A 16,869-nucleotide genomic window follows, 5' to 3' on the forward strand; every position below is an offset into this window, starting at 1 on the left:
GGCTTTCGTTTAGGACTATTCAAAATAAAATACCCCAAACCGGGCAAAAGATTCCCGTTTTGTAAGACGAGCTCACCGACCATGCGGGAGGCCGTTGCTTTGCAAAATTCATCCCCAATTTTAACGAATATAAAATGCACACACAACAGCAGCTAAGAAACGATGATGGTCGGCACGTTTCTGTCTTTTGTACCGCCTTCTCCAAGTTTCTTAGCAAGGAAAAAAAGAAAAATGCCCCAGAACCCCTTTTTCTTTCGGTTACGTTTACGATATGATTTTCAATGTCTTATTCTTTATCATCCCCCGAAAATCAAACTAACCCACACATAGAAGCAGGAAAATCTCGTCATCAGTATAGTATGAATACTAATATTGCTGATGTTCTCTCATACTTTTCGGCGATAGTGTAGAACGTTACGTTTCTTGAATGATGTTAAGAGTTGGCAAATTGTTTTTTTTTGCCTTTCGGCTTTGGCCTGTTGCCCACGCCAAAGCGTTGAAAGACGTTTTCCTATGGTTAAGAATTAAGAATAAAGATTATATCGCACAGTGTTGAAGCAGTCATCAATGTGTCGCAAATGAGGTCAGTGGTTAGTTTTTTAAAAGCTTTTATATCATTTTCGTGTAAAGAAACTTTGAAGATGTAAGGAAAATATGGAATGATCTTTTGAATTCTAACATTTCACAAGACTGATAATTTCTTTCTTAAAAACGTATTTATATGGTACAGGTAAAGGTTATTAAATACGTTTGAAAAAGTTTGATGGTTTAAAAAATGTTATAAAAAAAAGAAAAAAAAAACACTCTGCTTGGGCACATTTTACTTCCGTATATTTATTTTCGCAGATTTATACTTTCTTTTACAGTTTTCCTCGTCTATTTTCTTTTCATTTCATTCGTATTGGATTCCATTTTTCTCACCTGCGGCTGCATGTAGTTGTGCTTCGTGTGCTATTGGCACAAGAGCCCACCTACTCCATAATTTCCATACGAGCGTGTTGCAAACCTTTGCCGTCTATTTTATAATCGCTTACACAGCGTTCCTCCTTCCTGCAGTTCCGATCGTACATTGGCTAATCATTTGAAGTAGCAAAATGATTAAAAAAACCCTTTTCAGTTTTACTTCCAACAAAATGTTCCAAACTGTGACTAATTGCCCAAATCGGGCTTAGCAGAATTCCTTCAGTGAATGTATAGTAAAATTGCAGAAGTTAACGAATGATACAAATGTTTTTGCTTTGCTTTTTTAATAACGTTACATGATCGTGTTGAAAGTAAACAAAATTATTCCATTATTCTTCTCATCTTTTGCCACCATTTGTGAAGCTGATCGTGTTCGTTTGCCACTCTGTAGAAACTGTCTTTGCACTTTTTAGCTGTGTACCAATAGTTTATTACATTATGTACCGTCGTTGAAATATTTCTATTATACTTATCTGCTGATATTCAACGGTAGCCGAATCATACTCAATCAATCACCGTGCTCAATCTGATGCCTCGAACATACGTTCACTTCCTGTGCTTCATATTTGATTTGGAAATTTTATTCCATTCCCCTATTTCGGATCTTGCCACTTCCACTTTATAGTTTGTAGGTATGTGCTACTTGTGTTTAGATCGTTTGACACTTTGTTTTATCCTTCTTACCCAAGACGAGTCGAAGCGAAATTGGTTGGTTGTTGCCGTTTTGTGTTTTATTTTTATCATTTACTCAATACTACCGTGCTTAAATCAAATGCTCGATAAAACAGCTATATACAATCGTGTACTTTTTGTGTCTGAAGTGTATCTAAGCTTTTGTGTTTTGTGTAATTTGCTTGATAAATTCCGGAGATAGATACACGTGGAACATGATCTTCTTTGCATGGTTTTTTTTCTCTTTTCTCTCCCTTAATATAAAGCTAAACCGTTCAACTTGTATAAAAACCAATGACCGGAGCCTGATTTGGCAAATCAGAATAAAACAAATGCAGTCCAATTGCCACACTTTCCAGGGGGGAACACACCTAACATTACCATGTCGAACTGAATGGTCAAATTCATGCGTTTTCGTAACACAAAACCACTTTTGTGAGGGCATGCTTCAACTGAACAATCTTAAGCCAAATTTGATTAGTTTGCATGTTCGCTACCCTCTACTTACTTCGATCATATTGCTGTCTTTATGATCCCCTTTCCTTCTAATTTCCAACACAAAGTACCTAGCCTCCCCACTCCTCCCATGACATGGGCATGCGATTGCTGGTTTTATATTAAAGTCTTCTGGTTGCTATTAAAACAAATCTATACGTATAATACACAAAATGGGTTCGATCGTGTCGTGCAAACGATCGTGCTACAATTCCTTTACACCACCGGTCCAAGCTTACTCGGTTATCTACTTGCTGCCCTAATCCTGACACTTGCAGCGCCTCGAGTTTGAGTTAGCTACAATCGCGCTACTGGCGTTATCCAGTTCCGTTTGTTTTGATTTGTGTGAAGACTGCCTGTGAAATGATTACTGTACTTATTCAAACTAATTTCCTTGCAGCGAAAAAGGCTAAAAAGATGCTCCGCGTCTGTCATACTACAGTGAGAATTTTAACAAAACAGATGAAGAGGGAACAAAGTAGTGCTTGTACTGCTGGTACACTTTGCGGGCTATATACAGGTATGTTTGACCCGGGTCATCAGACCGTTAAAGGGAGCTCACTCCGACGCCCTTCTTGCTGCGCGAAACACTCAGTCAGCATCACAAAATACACGCGCACACACACAAACAACGTAAACGCATAGCCCGAGCGCTCTAAATTCACCATGGAAAATAGGAAAAAATGCGTCCAGAAGCACACACCGCTCGGACGATTGGCAAAGGGAAACAAACAGCCCGTTTTGTCCTACGGCAAACCAGCTCGTGGCAAAACGTTCTCTAAAAACAAAGCTCTTTGCTAAAACTAAACGCAACTAACACCGGCCTCTTAACAGATCACACCCGCCGACCGGTCGGCACGGAACCGGGCCCACTAATATTACCAGGCGCGCGTCTGCAGTGGCAGGTAGCCGCCGCACTGCTGCTGGTGGCTGTTCGTCATGAAGTTGTTCTGGTTGCGGTAAGCCATCGCCAGGCTGTTCGACATGAGCGCATTATTGCACGGCTGCTGCAGCATCTGGTGTTGGTGGGCCGCCGCCCCATTGTACGACGACAGCAGTGCGGCCGTCGCCGTATCGGGCGAGTGGGCGTTCGAGTCGTTCAGCAGCACGATGCTGCCGACACTGGCTGGACCGCCGCTACCGTTGCTGGTGCCTGAGCTGCCTCCGCCGGCACTGCTGCTACCGTTCGAGCCGGGCCCACTCGCTCCACTGCCGTTCGAGCCCCCGCCGGACCCGCCGGTCGATCCCGCCCCACTCCCACCTACGGTCGACTGCTGTTGATGCGTGTGTTGCTGCTGCTGCTGCTGATGGTGCTGTGCTGGATGCTGCCCATGCTGGGACGGATGCTGCCCATGCTGCTGGTGCTGCTGCTGCTGTTGATGGTGCTGCTGCTGAACAGCGGCAGCGGCGGCGGCCGCCGCTGCAGCAGCTGCGGCAGCTGCAGCACTGCTCCCGCTACTGCCGCCGCTACCGTTGTTGTTGTTGTTGGCGCTCGCGTTCGAACCGCCGGAGCAGGGTTTGCCATCTTTAACTAGTACTGGTACGGCCACACGTCGTGGTGAGCTGGCTGACTGGGATGAAAAACAAACCGCGCATTAGTCGGACGAAGCGGTGCGGGGGACGTTCCCGGGGGCAGCAGCGGCGGCATCATGCCGACCAGCATCGTGGCACCGGGTCCGTAGTGCGCCCCCGGAAGCAGCTCGTCCGGCTCCGGCTCGAGCAGCTCGTGGTCCGACACGCGAAGCTGTTCATGGTGCGCTTGCTGTTGCTGCTGCTGCTGCTGGTGGTGGTGCTGGTGCGGTTGCTGGTGTTCGTGCGGGGCATGAGGCAAATCGGTCGGTGTGGTGCTGGATTCCGCCAGAATGGTCATGGCACTGGCAGCGGCAGCAGCAGCCCCACCAGCACCAGCAGCAGACGCGCCGGAACCAGTGGAAACAGTTCGACCGATCGTACGCACGGCGTGGTGCTGAGCACGATTACTAACCTGATTATGTTGGTTCTGCTCCGCCATTGCCTTTTCCTTAGCCTGCCGCTTGCACTTGTATCGATGGTTTTGAAACCAAATTTTAACCTGAAAAAAAAGTACAATGGTAAAGAAAACCTGTTGAGAATTTTTGCTACTGCACTCGGGCTCCATTCGTAAGACAAAGGGTCGATTGTTTTGCACAAAATTCGTTTGGCTATTTTAAACAAATTTTAGTGTCGTCTCTATGAGTCTATGAGAAACCAGATATTGTTTACGGCTTTCAACCATGTTTGCTAGCGGAGGAGTGTATACTTGACACGCAAGAAATTTAACGCATCTTAGCGTTTGAGACGGTTTGTTATTTCCTTCTCCTTTGCTGCGACGCCGTATCGCCGAGGCGGCTCAAGCGATGCGGTAGGTTTCCTAGCCGACCACACGTCCCAGTAGGCATGGGAGTAAAAAAAAAAAAAGAACCATCAGCGCAACAACACGCTCGTTGTAGTTCGTAGCATAGATGAGACGCGATTTAAACCGTGACCGAGCCGCGAAGCGATAGAAACTTGTCGTGTAAGGATAGGGTAATATGATTTAATATCACCGCGACACAGCGCAGGAAGTTGCTGCGAATGCGGATGCAGGAAGTACGTTCGTGAGCAAATCTTCCCGGCGACGACAGTCGGTGGTCTGATGCCACACACATTCTTCAAAGAGTGTGCGGTCTCCATCCCCAAACCTTGCAATCTGACCTCCGCCGGCTGCAAGAAGCCAGAAAGCACCCGTCGTTAAGGGAACCATTTCTGCGCAGGCTAGATCGCGCGATTTTTTGCCTTGCCTTCCTGCATGGGCGTTAGCCCGCCGCTTTGATGATAGTTTGTGCTTCTGCATGCTGCGTGTGCTCCCGTCGGATGGCACGTCTCATGTGTGTGTGTGTATGTGCGCTCTAAAGTGTGTTGAGTAAAATTACACATAAGAGTGCACTGGGCTTTGCCACTGAGGACCCTTGTGCTAAAGACCCCGAAATAAGTGATGCAGTTTTACACTGCGATACACACACAGGACGTTCGGGGTGGAACGGTTGTGGGGTTACAAATTAGTCTCGATTTGAGAGGAATTGCGTAACGGTTCTATGGGCAAGGTTTCCCGTGTGCTAGGTTGTTTTTCAGTTTTTCCACTATTTTTTTATCTGGGAAATTCAAACATTCTTTTTAAAGCTTTGTAGTATCAGACGAATTGTACTTGTGGAAACTGTAAGTCATATTTTTTGGATAATGTTGTCTTTTAATTTGAACATATCACTTGTTTACTTCGGTTTAGTTCTTATGATACTTATGTTCCTACCGTAGCCGCGCGGTGAAATATACAGCTAAATGAACTATTTCACTGGTAAAATATCTGTCAGATAACGCATTACAGCAACCAGCTGATGTGCAATGTAAACAAATAACGTGAATAAAATTGCAACTAAATCCATTAAATAGCTTCAATATCAAGTATTTCGTCAATCAACCTCCAATCAATCTCCAGTCCAGTCAACCATTCTACATTTCTTCCAATTAGAGAATGATCTGATTAAAAAGATATTTTTTTCAAGTGAATTTCAAAAGCGAATGTTATATCTCCACCAACCCTTTAGCTGTATCTGTCAGATATTTCACCTCGTGTAGCCGCGCGATGACCAATGTAATTTGACCCAACCCTTCTGCCTAAATTACTAGCCATTACTAGATGTATTGGTTCTTCCTTTTTTTATTTGTTGGAAATTAAATCACTCGGTCTGTTAAATTTACCATTCCGTTAGGAATTTCAAATCGGTGTTACTAACATGACCAAACGAAGATAGAGGGTCACTCATTCATTGCTGCGTTCGTTTGCATAAATTATTCAATATTAAGAATAATAAGTATAAACATTCAGAATTATTAAAAAAAGTTGGTTGAAAGGTTCTATGGTTTTTGAATCTTGCTTTATACAATTCATCGCTTATTGCATTCATTTTCGTGATTTGAATATTCATACTCAATGTAAAAATTAAAAAATGTCTTCTTTGTTCCCATCTTCACATTTGCCTTCATTTGAAACATTAAGCCACTAATGAAATGTACAGTATGTTAGCGATGCAATTGCATTACCTATTAGCAACAAAACAGAACCTCCATTGCCATCATACATGTTAACCCAATGGACGAACGGCATGCAAAGAAAACACCTGAAATGCATCTACTGACCGCACTACATACTGCACTACTACATCTTTCCTATTCGGTGTCTGGATGACAGGCTGCAGTACTGCTTAGCTAGCCGGAACCGTACCGGCAAAGTTCGGCATCGTCGAGAGACTCTTTTGTTGCGCTGAAAAGGCTGCAAGTATTGCCGCGGGGAAAAAGTACGCCACACCGTTAGGCAAAGCACCTACTGGATGCAGTCGCAACACATGCTCGTCAACGTGTAAACATTCATTTAGTATTCTCTTTGAGTAAATAAAAAAAATACCTCACCATCGAAAGAAGCGTTACACTACATGGGACTGACCGACTTGCCGCAGTGAAGCATTTGCCAATGGACTAAGAAAAAGGCTTTCCCCCACACATAAATACTTTTCTTTGCATAATCAAACATTAACCATAGACGATGAGCTTGTGTTGGTATATTTTCGCGTGTAAACCCGTGAAAAGATGCAGGAAATTGGAAAAGTGAATGATAAAGGCCCACGGTGCACGGTCGAAGCGCTGTTGAGATTAGGTACATTTGGGCGATTTGTTGGCCTTCTATCAAAGTAACCATTGTGTTATTGTGCGATCCAGGAGCGTTTTTTTTGCTCAAGGGTCAAACCTTTCGGCTTGATGCATAGAAGACAACATTGGTGGAGGCTGTACCATGATGGCCTATACCACCACCGGCCGATGAATAGTGTGTGCTGCATTTAACACACGCGTAAACATAGAAAACTGCAGGCATGCAGGCAACCAGCCACTTTCTTGCTTTTTAATTACGAGCAAAATCAACCACTACATTCAACCAATTCATCCTCGCGAACGTCGTGACGGCGGGCTGTTCGGTGAAGGAATAGGAGAGCGCTTTTTGTCCGTTTCGGGGCACTGGCCTCGGACGTGCGGGAGGCGAGAATGTGTCTATTTTAGTGCCTAGCCAACGATAGAATATCCTAAGGCTTTGCACGTGTGTGTGTGTGTGTGTATGTGTAAATGGAAAAGGCGAGAACAACAACCGTGTGCTGACGGTGCTGTATGCAAACAGCTTCTTCAATTCAATCCCTTCCCGAAGTGGTTGAGATGTGTCTGCCTGTTCGCTTCACTACCGCAAGGGACGAAATCGGGACAGAAGCTTTTCTGCGCAAGATGAGTGTAATATTATCTCATCAGCAGCTTTCTCGTGGCGCAATTAGTAGCGTAATCAAGCAGCACCCGCGCATCGCGCCCCTGCCAAGCCACGTGGGCTTGGTTGGTCTGACGATGGCAGTGAAAATCCTCGGACAGAAAGAAAAGGACACTCGAATGAAGGCAAACACTACACATACTTGCGCACCCTCCGACGGCCTATCCATCAGCGGGTGTGAGGTAGCATTTTTTCGCAATTTTGTAAAAACCCATCCTTCATTCATTCAGGGTACGCAGCGTAGTAGCGCATAAACCTATTATAGCAACGACCAGCCGTGGGAATGTGCGCCAAGAGGGGCAATGTGTGAGGTGCCCTTTTCCTCCCCCCCCCCCCCCACACACACACACACACACACACATACACACACACACACACACGGGAGAAAACGTTGATTATGCCAGCTATTGTGGAATGCTCGGAACTCTAGTGAAAGGTATGGGAAGCAATCTCACTCAATTAAATTCCGCTGCATTTGTTTCAGAGGTCGCTTTCATTTGCAAAAAAAAACAATATCTAATTGCATGTTTATGTGTGTGTGTGTGTGTATCTCGATTTCCAAACAAGAAGTTGTACTGTGTGTATGCTCGAATTGCTGTGCTTTGCTACAAGCTAGAGTCATTCTGGCTTGCGCACTCCAAATGGATGTAGCATAATTTGTATCTGTTTGTAACATCGTAATTAAATAAGTAGAAAGATGCTATGCTCTCTTTTCACCTGTCCGCCTCGGCAGAACAATTAGCCAAATGGTGCAGCAAATGTATAATTCCCCCCGGCGTACAGCGAGGCGGGTAAACGACTAAAGAGGATTGCAATGACATTTTATTATAAAACGCATACAATTTTAATTGGATTCTATAGATGTGGGAATAAATGCACTAAATGCATTCATTTTGTAAAATCTCTGCTTCTCGGCTCTTAATTATGCGACGCGTGCGACGGTGTGGAGCTGAATAATTATGTTATTACTAATTTTCAAATAACTGTTACCCTACTGTCCGAGAAATACATAATGAAGTAGGCCATGTGTTTACGAGTTTTTTTCCTTTTATTTACCTACAATATTGTGGGTTTTTGTTACTGTTCAGAGCTAGCTTTTGATTTAGTTGAAAAGGCGATTCGCTAACCCTCTGCACGTACCATTATGCGCACCCAACCGTGCTTGCAACCGAGAAAAATGATCCCATCAGCGGATCGTTTTCATCGCTTCTAATGATTCCCATTGATGATCATAATCTATATCGAAGCACTTGCTAATTAGGGTAGGGTAGGGTGTAAGCTGCGTGGGAAGCGATGCGTCTACTTCTAGCCATACAGGATGGAACCAGACCGGAAGTGGAAGGAAGGAAGAATCTGAGAAGGTTCACGCATTCGCTCGGACTGCGGGTTAAGGGGGGCCGAACGATGTAGATACTGGGTACCTGACCAGCAACCGCAGGCACCCTGGGCACGGTCTGTTTATTTTAGATTCAACCGCTACGCCGCATCACTCACCACCTCCACTGGGTAGACCTGTGAGCACGCTATCCTTGAACTCCTTCGGTTTTTGCCTAGGTTGGGCAAGGGATTAAAAAGGTAGCAATATTTGCGGAACAACAGGGCGTGAAGGGAGGATGCAGAAATAGTTGGGTTTTTTTTTCGACGAATCATCTCACATTCTTTACCCCGCCCGTGTGTGGAACGTTTCTGTTCGTCAAGTTGTAGTTGGTGGGTGCGAAAACATTGTAAGTTCGTGTTAAAAAAAAGCTCCCAGTGCAACGTCTCAATCATCGGATAGAAGAGAGATTAGGCAAATTTATGAAAAATATAAACCAGAAAAGGCAAAAATAACAATTACAAAGCTTTGCGTTAATCAGTCACATCCGGAATGATGTCGATTCGTGTTCGAACGATGATGGGAGTAAAGAGGGAAAAGGGTTTTTCCCCTTTGGGCAGAAGAAGGATATCCGTAGCGTTTTGCAGCATTCGCGCGAATAGTCGAACTCGAAGGAGCAAAAATAACACGCAAACAAACATGCCCGGGCAGGGTTAATCTCCTTTCGAAAGAATGGAATGAAGACGATGTTCCACGGATGGAAATTCCATGGATAGCTTGATCAATGAAGCAACCCACCGGAACAGAGCAAAGGGTTGTAAGTTTTAGGGAATTTCCCGTGCCAAGCAACCAAAACATTCCGATGTGGTTTAGTGTAAATAAACGCGTGCAAGTTATTTTATGAGCTTTTAAAACATTCCAGTCAACATGTCAGTTGAGTTAGTTTGGTTTTTGGAGATTTAAAATAAAGTTGATGCACAACTTTTGTTTATATCTTGTATGAAATATTAGTAAAACATAAAATCAATAAATCTTGGTGTAAAGTTAATGGTAAAGTTAAAACAGCGTTCATTGTTAAAGGAATTTACACATACCAGCAACAATCAAAACAAATTAGGTATCTATCACAACTAAAATGGATCATCATCGAACGGCAAATAGCAATTAATGACCAATAATAATACTTACAAGATCATACTGGTTATAACAAATCAAGCTTAGTATATGATTTTAGTTAGGAAATTCTGTTGGCACATTTTTTCAAAAAAATTCATAATTAAAAAAACGTCATGACAAATGCACTGCAAGACAACCATTTTTCCGTCGGGTTCCGTCGGGGCCACGCAACCCGTGTGTCTCTGTTACTCTCATGTACCGGTTGACAGTGTTTTTACATGCATCATTTTTCGTTATTATTTTTGCACTGTGTTCCTGTGCTCCATCTGCCCGCCGTGTCATGGACTCTCGAATCCATCCAATAGGACGCCGTTTGCAGTCGCTTTCCAAATCCGTTCCATTACCACCGCCTCATCCGGCAATTGTATTGTATTTAAGGTTACCTTTCCAAACAACGAGCTGCTGCTTTACCTTGTCCGTAGCGCAATGCATCACATCACAGCCACGCTAAATAAGTATGTATGTCTAACACAGGGACGCTCGGAGTACGAGACAAATGAAAAAAAGGAAAGAGAGGAAAAAAACAGCAAGCTTGAACCTAAATCCGTAGGGTCATGATTACCAGATGTTTAAGTGAAGCCCCGAACGCGTCAAGCACCTCCGGCTGAACCTTGACGGCTCGAGAGGTTTGTGGAATCGCAAACTTTAGTGCGTTTGTATGTGCACGTACGCGTCTGTTACGAAACCCGCCGGAAAACGGGGAACGGTTTATTCGTACAATCAGGGCGAGTACGGGCATCAACAACAACAACCGCAACAACAGCAACGACGACGACAGCACCATTCCAAGTCCGAGTGTGGAAAGAGTGAAAAAAAAAGAATAATAAAGAATAAAACGTAATGCGCACGAAGAAAATAAGAAGCGAATCCACTTGAACTGCTTTCAAACCACTTCACCGCACGCTGGCTTAGCGTTCGATTTCGTCCTGATTTTCGTCCTGATCCTGATGGGGAGCGAACTGCAGCCCAGCCACATCCGCATCTGCGCTCGATCGATAATAAACCGCACGCAAATATTATGTTCACGTCCGGAACAGCGCTATACTGCATGGTGGCCACCACTGCTACTGCATTCGTTGTAGTTTGAGCCAGGGGAAACAGGGAGAGCCAGCGGCAGAACATGCGCGGCGGGTGAACAAAATGGATTCTTCCCCATTTGCCAATTCGCAACATATTGTTGTCGATAAACAACGTCCCAGCATCATGCATCTGATTGTGCCATTAATCGTTTTTGTGGCAGAATGGATTTGTTTTTAAAGCTGTCTCCAAGCTAACGCTGCGGATGCGTATCTAAACGTCTACAGGCGATCAACCATCTTTTTATATGTTTTCAAAACATAATAATCGCAGCAATTGGCGTTTGAATTATGATTGTTGCGGCGGGGCATTGATTTTTAAATGAAAATTTGATTGATTGCTTATCGTAATGCATTATTACTTTCTCCATCTCTGCCTGCTACAACAAAAAATAACAACATGGCTTCTTCTTTCTAACATTCTTCTCCTATACCTTCCGTAGAAAAATGTTCTTCCTCATCCGATCATCTTATCCGGCGTAATGTTTATTGTTACAGCGTGCCAAATCTGCTCTGCCAGCGTGGTTACCATGGAGCTTCTACCGATGTTTACGTACGCTAATCCAAGGACTCTTTTGCATGGCAAGACACGCTGCGCGACTGCCGGGGATTGAGAATTTCCGAACCAGCTTCCGGCGGTAGCGAATGACTTTTGACACTTGCCCCTAGGCGGGTGAAAATTTCCCGCCCGGAAAATCCCATTCTGAAATTCCCATTTCTAAGGAATGGTTTGTTTTTACTTGTGATGTTTTGTTTTTGTATAGGCTCTGCTGGAAACCTGATTGCAGCTTATGCTTTGCGGGGTTAATCTTTTACTGAACGTTTACCATACCGTTGCTGAACAATGACTGTGTTTTGATAAATTTCATTGCCAGAAAAGATTGTCAATGATAACAATTCAAAATAAATGCCTTTGCAAGTTTGATCTAGGATAGTAAATTGATACAATTCTCGGCGTTTTGCCAGGATTTTGTATTCAAACATCATACATATAGCTTAATTGATTTAAATCGCAAGAATTGAAGTTGCAGAATTGAGAATGATTAAGAATGATTGTAGATATTTATCCGCCAAATTGAAGGTAACTTAGGCCACTATCACTATTAATTAGCATTAAGTGTAGAGTAAATCACGAATCCGTATTCTAATCTAACCTAAGCACGTTATTGAACGATGGTAGCAAAGACGTGTGGTATTGCAAAACGTACGAATGATTTTTCGATTTTATCGTCGACAACGATTTAGATTTTTCAATGAATTTACCGTCGTTGCGATTTTCATTTGTATCTCTCTTTCACGATACAATTTATGCGATCTAGCTGTACACGAAAAAGGAAACGAGAGAATTTGAGTGAAAGAGGCAAAGCCAATTTCCATACACTGCAAACATCGATTGGCACTCCAGAGTACCGGTAGTCACACATTTATTCTATTTTTTTGTCAACATTCATTCACCACTTGAACGATACATCAAGCACCGCAGCCATCGCACGCTGCCTGAAGCGCCCAATAAAAAGATAATAGAGCCGACCTCGAACGCCCAGAATCTGACACCCAAATGTCCAGTTCCGGTTTCAAAGCAGACGCACATACGCAAGGCTACGAGATCGGATCGTTTGGAGCTTGGCTAGAATTCGCTTGCTTTGTTAATGCCCTTTTTTACGCTTGTGCGCAGTGTCGCATGTCATGGCGTTAGTGTGCTGGTGTGCCAGCTCGCCAGTAGCTCCGAAAGTGACGTTTTAGTATCGGAACAGACAATTTAGGCTGCCATTACTCTCTATCTATCTCTCTTTCTCTCTCGCTCTCTCTCTCTCTCTCTCTCTCTCTTTTGCTCGCTCTCTCTCTCCCTCTCTCACAACTTTCTCTTTCCTTTTCCATGCTATGTGTGGGTACTTTCGGGGAAATGATTTTTGCAAAGAGCACTCCTGCCTCGGTGGAGGTGAGAAGCCGGACGCCATCTACTACAATGACACACTTGACGCTTGTGCTCCCACATCACCGCGGCGCATTTCCGCTCGCCGGCTGCTTCGATTTCAATTGACAGTCTCGTTTGTCAAATTGAATTTCTAAAACGAAGTGTCACTTGAACCGTTAATCAAAAGTGACATCGTCAGAAAAGGGAAGAGCGGCGATTCAATTCGAAACGGAACGCGTGTATATGCGTGTGTGTTTGTTTGCCAAAAACAGGCATGTGTACATGTGGATGTGTCTGCACATGAATTTGGAGCAGCAGGAGCAATACAAAGCAAGAGCTTTTTTGGAGCATGATAGATATTCCAAGCCCAAAACATAAGCCCATTTCGTAGCCGTGGAGCGATTGAGCGATGCAATGGATGACATTTATGCATTCAAACGAAGCTTTACATGGAAAAAAGATGTGCCAGTTTTCCATTTTAACGCCGCGCGCTAGCCATACCAACGAATCCAATGTAGCGCGAGTTTTATGTGCAGATAAAAACCCTCTCCAAAGCGAGGATCACAGTTGGCGAGAAGCACCGGATGAGTGGTATCAGTCCAAACAGGAGCACGAAACCCCCGAAAATGTATCTTTATCGAGTGAACGGGTGAGTGCGAAAGCTGCTCTAAATTTATGGTACATATAATAAAAAAAAACCCCATCAGGTGCTATAATCCTTTCCACTTCAGATTACATTGGAAAAATAACACCTTTTTTTAACGGTCGGGTGTACCATGCCACTCGTGAACTCGTGCTCAACGAAACCGTCTTACAGAGTGGCACCCTCTTTTGTGATGAGATTTAAGTTCAGTTTCAAAGCTGACCCAAGCTGATGTTGTTTTTATAACAAATTATCAATCTTAAATATTAGCTGTTCGCATCGTCTAGCGACGGTATTCGACGCTTCTCGAAAACTGCACAGCGTAAAGTTACGTTTTTTTTATTGTGTGCACCCACTCAGCGGGTTGTTTTTGATCCGATCTGCAGGAGCAAGCAATACAACAACAATTTCTCGTTTGCTGGGTAGGGTTTTTTTTAATGCGAAAAAGGGACCTGTGGCCAATTTTTGTTCTGCCTCGCTTGTCCGGCGTAAGGATTTTCTCGCATATTGTTCATCGATTCCACAGGAGAGCCTTTCCGCTCGCATCCCGTCGGTAATCTGATTAATGTGCTGTTATGTTTTGTTGTACCACTGCAGGGCACATACTTGAAAATACTTGCACAATGTTCAGAAGAAAAAGGATAAAATGTATTTTTTTTTCCACCGAATTTACACACTACCAAGTGATGCGGTGGGACTCCTGCTGGGATGTTTGTTGGGAGGGAGATGGTTCTATTGTTGGTTGGCGATTGGCCTAAAAACCATGTTACGCTGGTTTTGGTAGGTCTGTGGCAGCAATGGGAAAGGGATTTTTGCGCCTACAACAATAACAATGAGTGTGATGTAATATAACATGATAATGATCAGAAAGACGTCGTAGGAACGGGTTTTCCTTTTAGAACTGGGTTAAATTAAGATTTTCGTTGATAATAATTAATATGCACTTGGGTTGTGGGCCCATTTTGCTATCCTGTCGACCTAATTTGGTAATTACCGATGAATGTGTTTATTTGACAACCACGAGAATTATGCCGCGAAACGAATTATTCCAAACACAATACTGCCCACGATGGTACTGATTCCGAACGACTTTTCACACATCTTCTTCACAGCGCCCCGGCTCGAAACTCACTCGAAATGTCCGCGGACCGTTTTATTTCGCCCGTCGCACGTGAACGGGGCGCGCCCGGGCACAAGGGGCGCGCGGGTTTGTTTATATGGACGCTTCCAGGACGCGGTGTGCGTTCGATTGCGAAAGGGCAAACAGATGCAAACGGCAGCCAGGAAGCGATTAGAATCGATTAACCCACCGTCCAAACAAACTGTCACCGGCAGGAAGTACCGGGCGACAGCATCCAATATAAAACCAACCGGAACGGAATTCGGTGGCTGTCATAATCGCACGGACTATTAAGAATCAGGTCCCTTCGGTACGCGCACGCACGCACGCACGCCCAAAGGAAACATCACGCGCGCGTGTGCTGTGCTGTGTCGAAGCTTTCGGGTTGTTTCTCTGTTCGCCAAGGGGATAACTGTCAAATTCAAACGGGCAACGGGGTTTTCTTATCCCTGCTGTTGGAAAAATAAATGACACTCACGGCGGACGCACAAGTAGGCGCCTGGACGCGCACACACTGTCAACGACACGCGCATCGAATTGGATGGGCATATTCGTATTGGATGGAATTGTTTATTTTTACACTCACACGACCGCTTGCTATTTATTGTCATAAGTGTGAAAATAAAAACACTGCCCGACAGACTGTTGTTCACAGTCGTCGCGTTCTCCCTGATAGCGTTGATGCAATGCTCTCCGGGCGCTGCTTACCTGGGTTGGTGTGAGATGTATTAAGCTGGCTAGGTGTTCACGTTCCGGGGCGGATAGGTATTTCTGCTGCTTAAATCTTCGCTCAAGCTCGTAGACCTAGAAGCGCAGAAAAAGGGGTTAGAATTAATTATCGTTCTTACTCAAACAGGCTACCCGTTTCATCTGAATAATGAACAGTGAAGTAATCTTTGTGATCGTTAGCTTAAATGTGCTTCGGCGAAAAGTATAACGTTGTTTTATGTATTATCTTCGATTAACCTTATCTGATTATTTTAGCATTTTATAGTTGCTTATCGCTGTTTAAGACGACAATTGTGAGTTGCAACAAATTTTGATATGATGCCAGAATATGAACCGAATTCGTTACAATAATTTCCGAGTTTGAATACATGTAATGATTGAATTGGATGAAAATAATAGTTCTAAATTTATATCCAATATGTCGTTAAATTAACCGCTGTAGAAGGAATTCTTTACGATTCAGATTATGATAGATTGTTTGTTTTACGCTTTAGACCCATTAATTGATAACTTAATTGCCAATCTCAATTATTCTTTCAGTCCTACCTCTGGCCATTCGTTACATTAGTTTTAGGGTTAATCAAAATTCACATAAACTTTACGACCTCGTTGCCAAACATAATCCCAAAAACAATCAAAAAATGAAACAACGCGTAAGGCAAATAGTATTCAATTACATTTAGTGCAGCTTTCAAGCAGCCGCACGCACAGCATGAAGGCTACAAAACGCTTCTTCCCACTTGACCTTCTTCATCAAACGCGGGTAGGATTCATCTGGCTGAAATTGCATTTCGACAAACCAAACAACGGAAAACGGGCTGATCTCCCACTCTCTCGCTGCTCGGTATTATTTATCCTTTTTTTTTCTACAGTAGCACACAGGGCACGGGTAGTCCCTTTAATGGTCCCCGGGCACGCACGCCCAACCAGGACGCCAAATCAAACTTGCCGGGTAGGTTGCCCCCAGCTCCTCCGACCCAGAGCAGTCAGTGCCGTTAAAGTGCCTAGAAATTCTCCCGTGTGCTTCTCTCGTACAATGTACATCTTGGTCGAGCAAATATTTGCCCTTTCGGTAGGCAACGGCCGGGCAACGAACATGAAACATGCATAAAAGTATTGACAAACAACAGCATGCCGCTGCTGCTGCTGCTGCTGCTGCGGCGCACGGTTTGGAGCAAAAGGACAGAAGCCGAACCGATATACCGGTAGCATAAAACGGGATACTCCCTAGGACCGTGACCGATAGGACAACGTTATGATAATCCCTTTTCCCTTTCACTCAACAGCCTCCCTTTCTTCGTCCTACAGCGTGACCGCTTAAGTCGTTGATTGTTTTGTAGTTAATCGTACTCGTTTTTATCCCGAAGCGAATTACAAAACGATCTCACCATCGAAGAAGGCCACGCAAA

General features: G+C 44.1%; 1 protein-coding gene across 1 annotated transcript in view; it reads right to left on the bottom strand.

Annotated features, from left to right (window-relative positions):
• Positions 1-809: 809 nt before the first annotated feature.
• Positions 810-16,869, bottom strand: part of LOC11175880 (thyroid transcription factor 1) — a 28,050-nt gene continuing 11,990 nt past the window's right edge. The window contains exons 4-6 of the mRNA XM_061644655.1: positions 15,440-15,535; positions 4,115-4,201; positions 810-3,701 (exon numbers count right to left, since the gene is read on the bottom strand). Coding sequence (XP_061500639.1) covers positions 3,009-3,701; positions 4,115-4,201; positions 15,440-15,535 — 876 coding nt within the window. The 3' untranslated portion in view covers positions 810-3,008. The remainder of the gene's footprint in view (positions 3,702-4,114; positions 4,202-15,439; positions 15,536-16,869) is intronic.

This window comes from Anopheles gambiae, chromosome 2 (assembly GCF_943734735.2).
Source record: "Anopheles gambiae chromosome 2, idAnoGambNW_F1_1, whole genome shotgun sequence".
Lineage (NCBI taxonomy): Eukaryota > Metazoa > Arthropoda > Insecta > Diptera > Culicidae > Anopheles > Anopheles gambiae.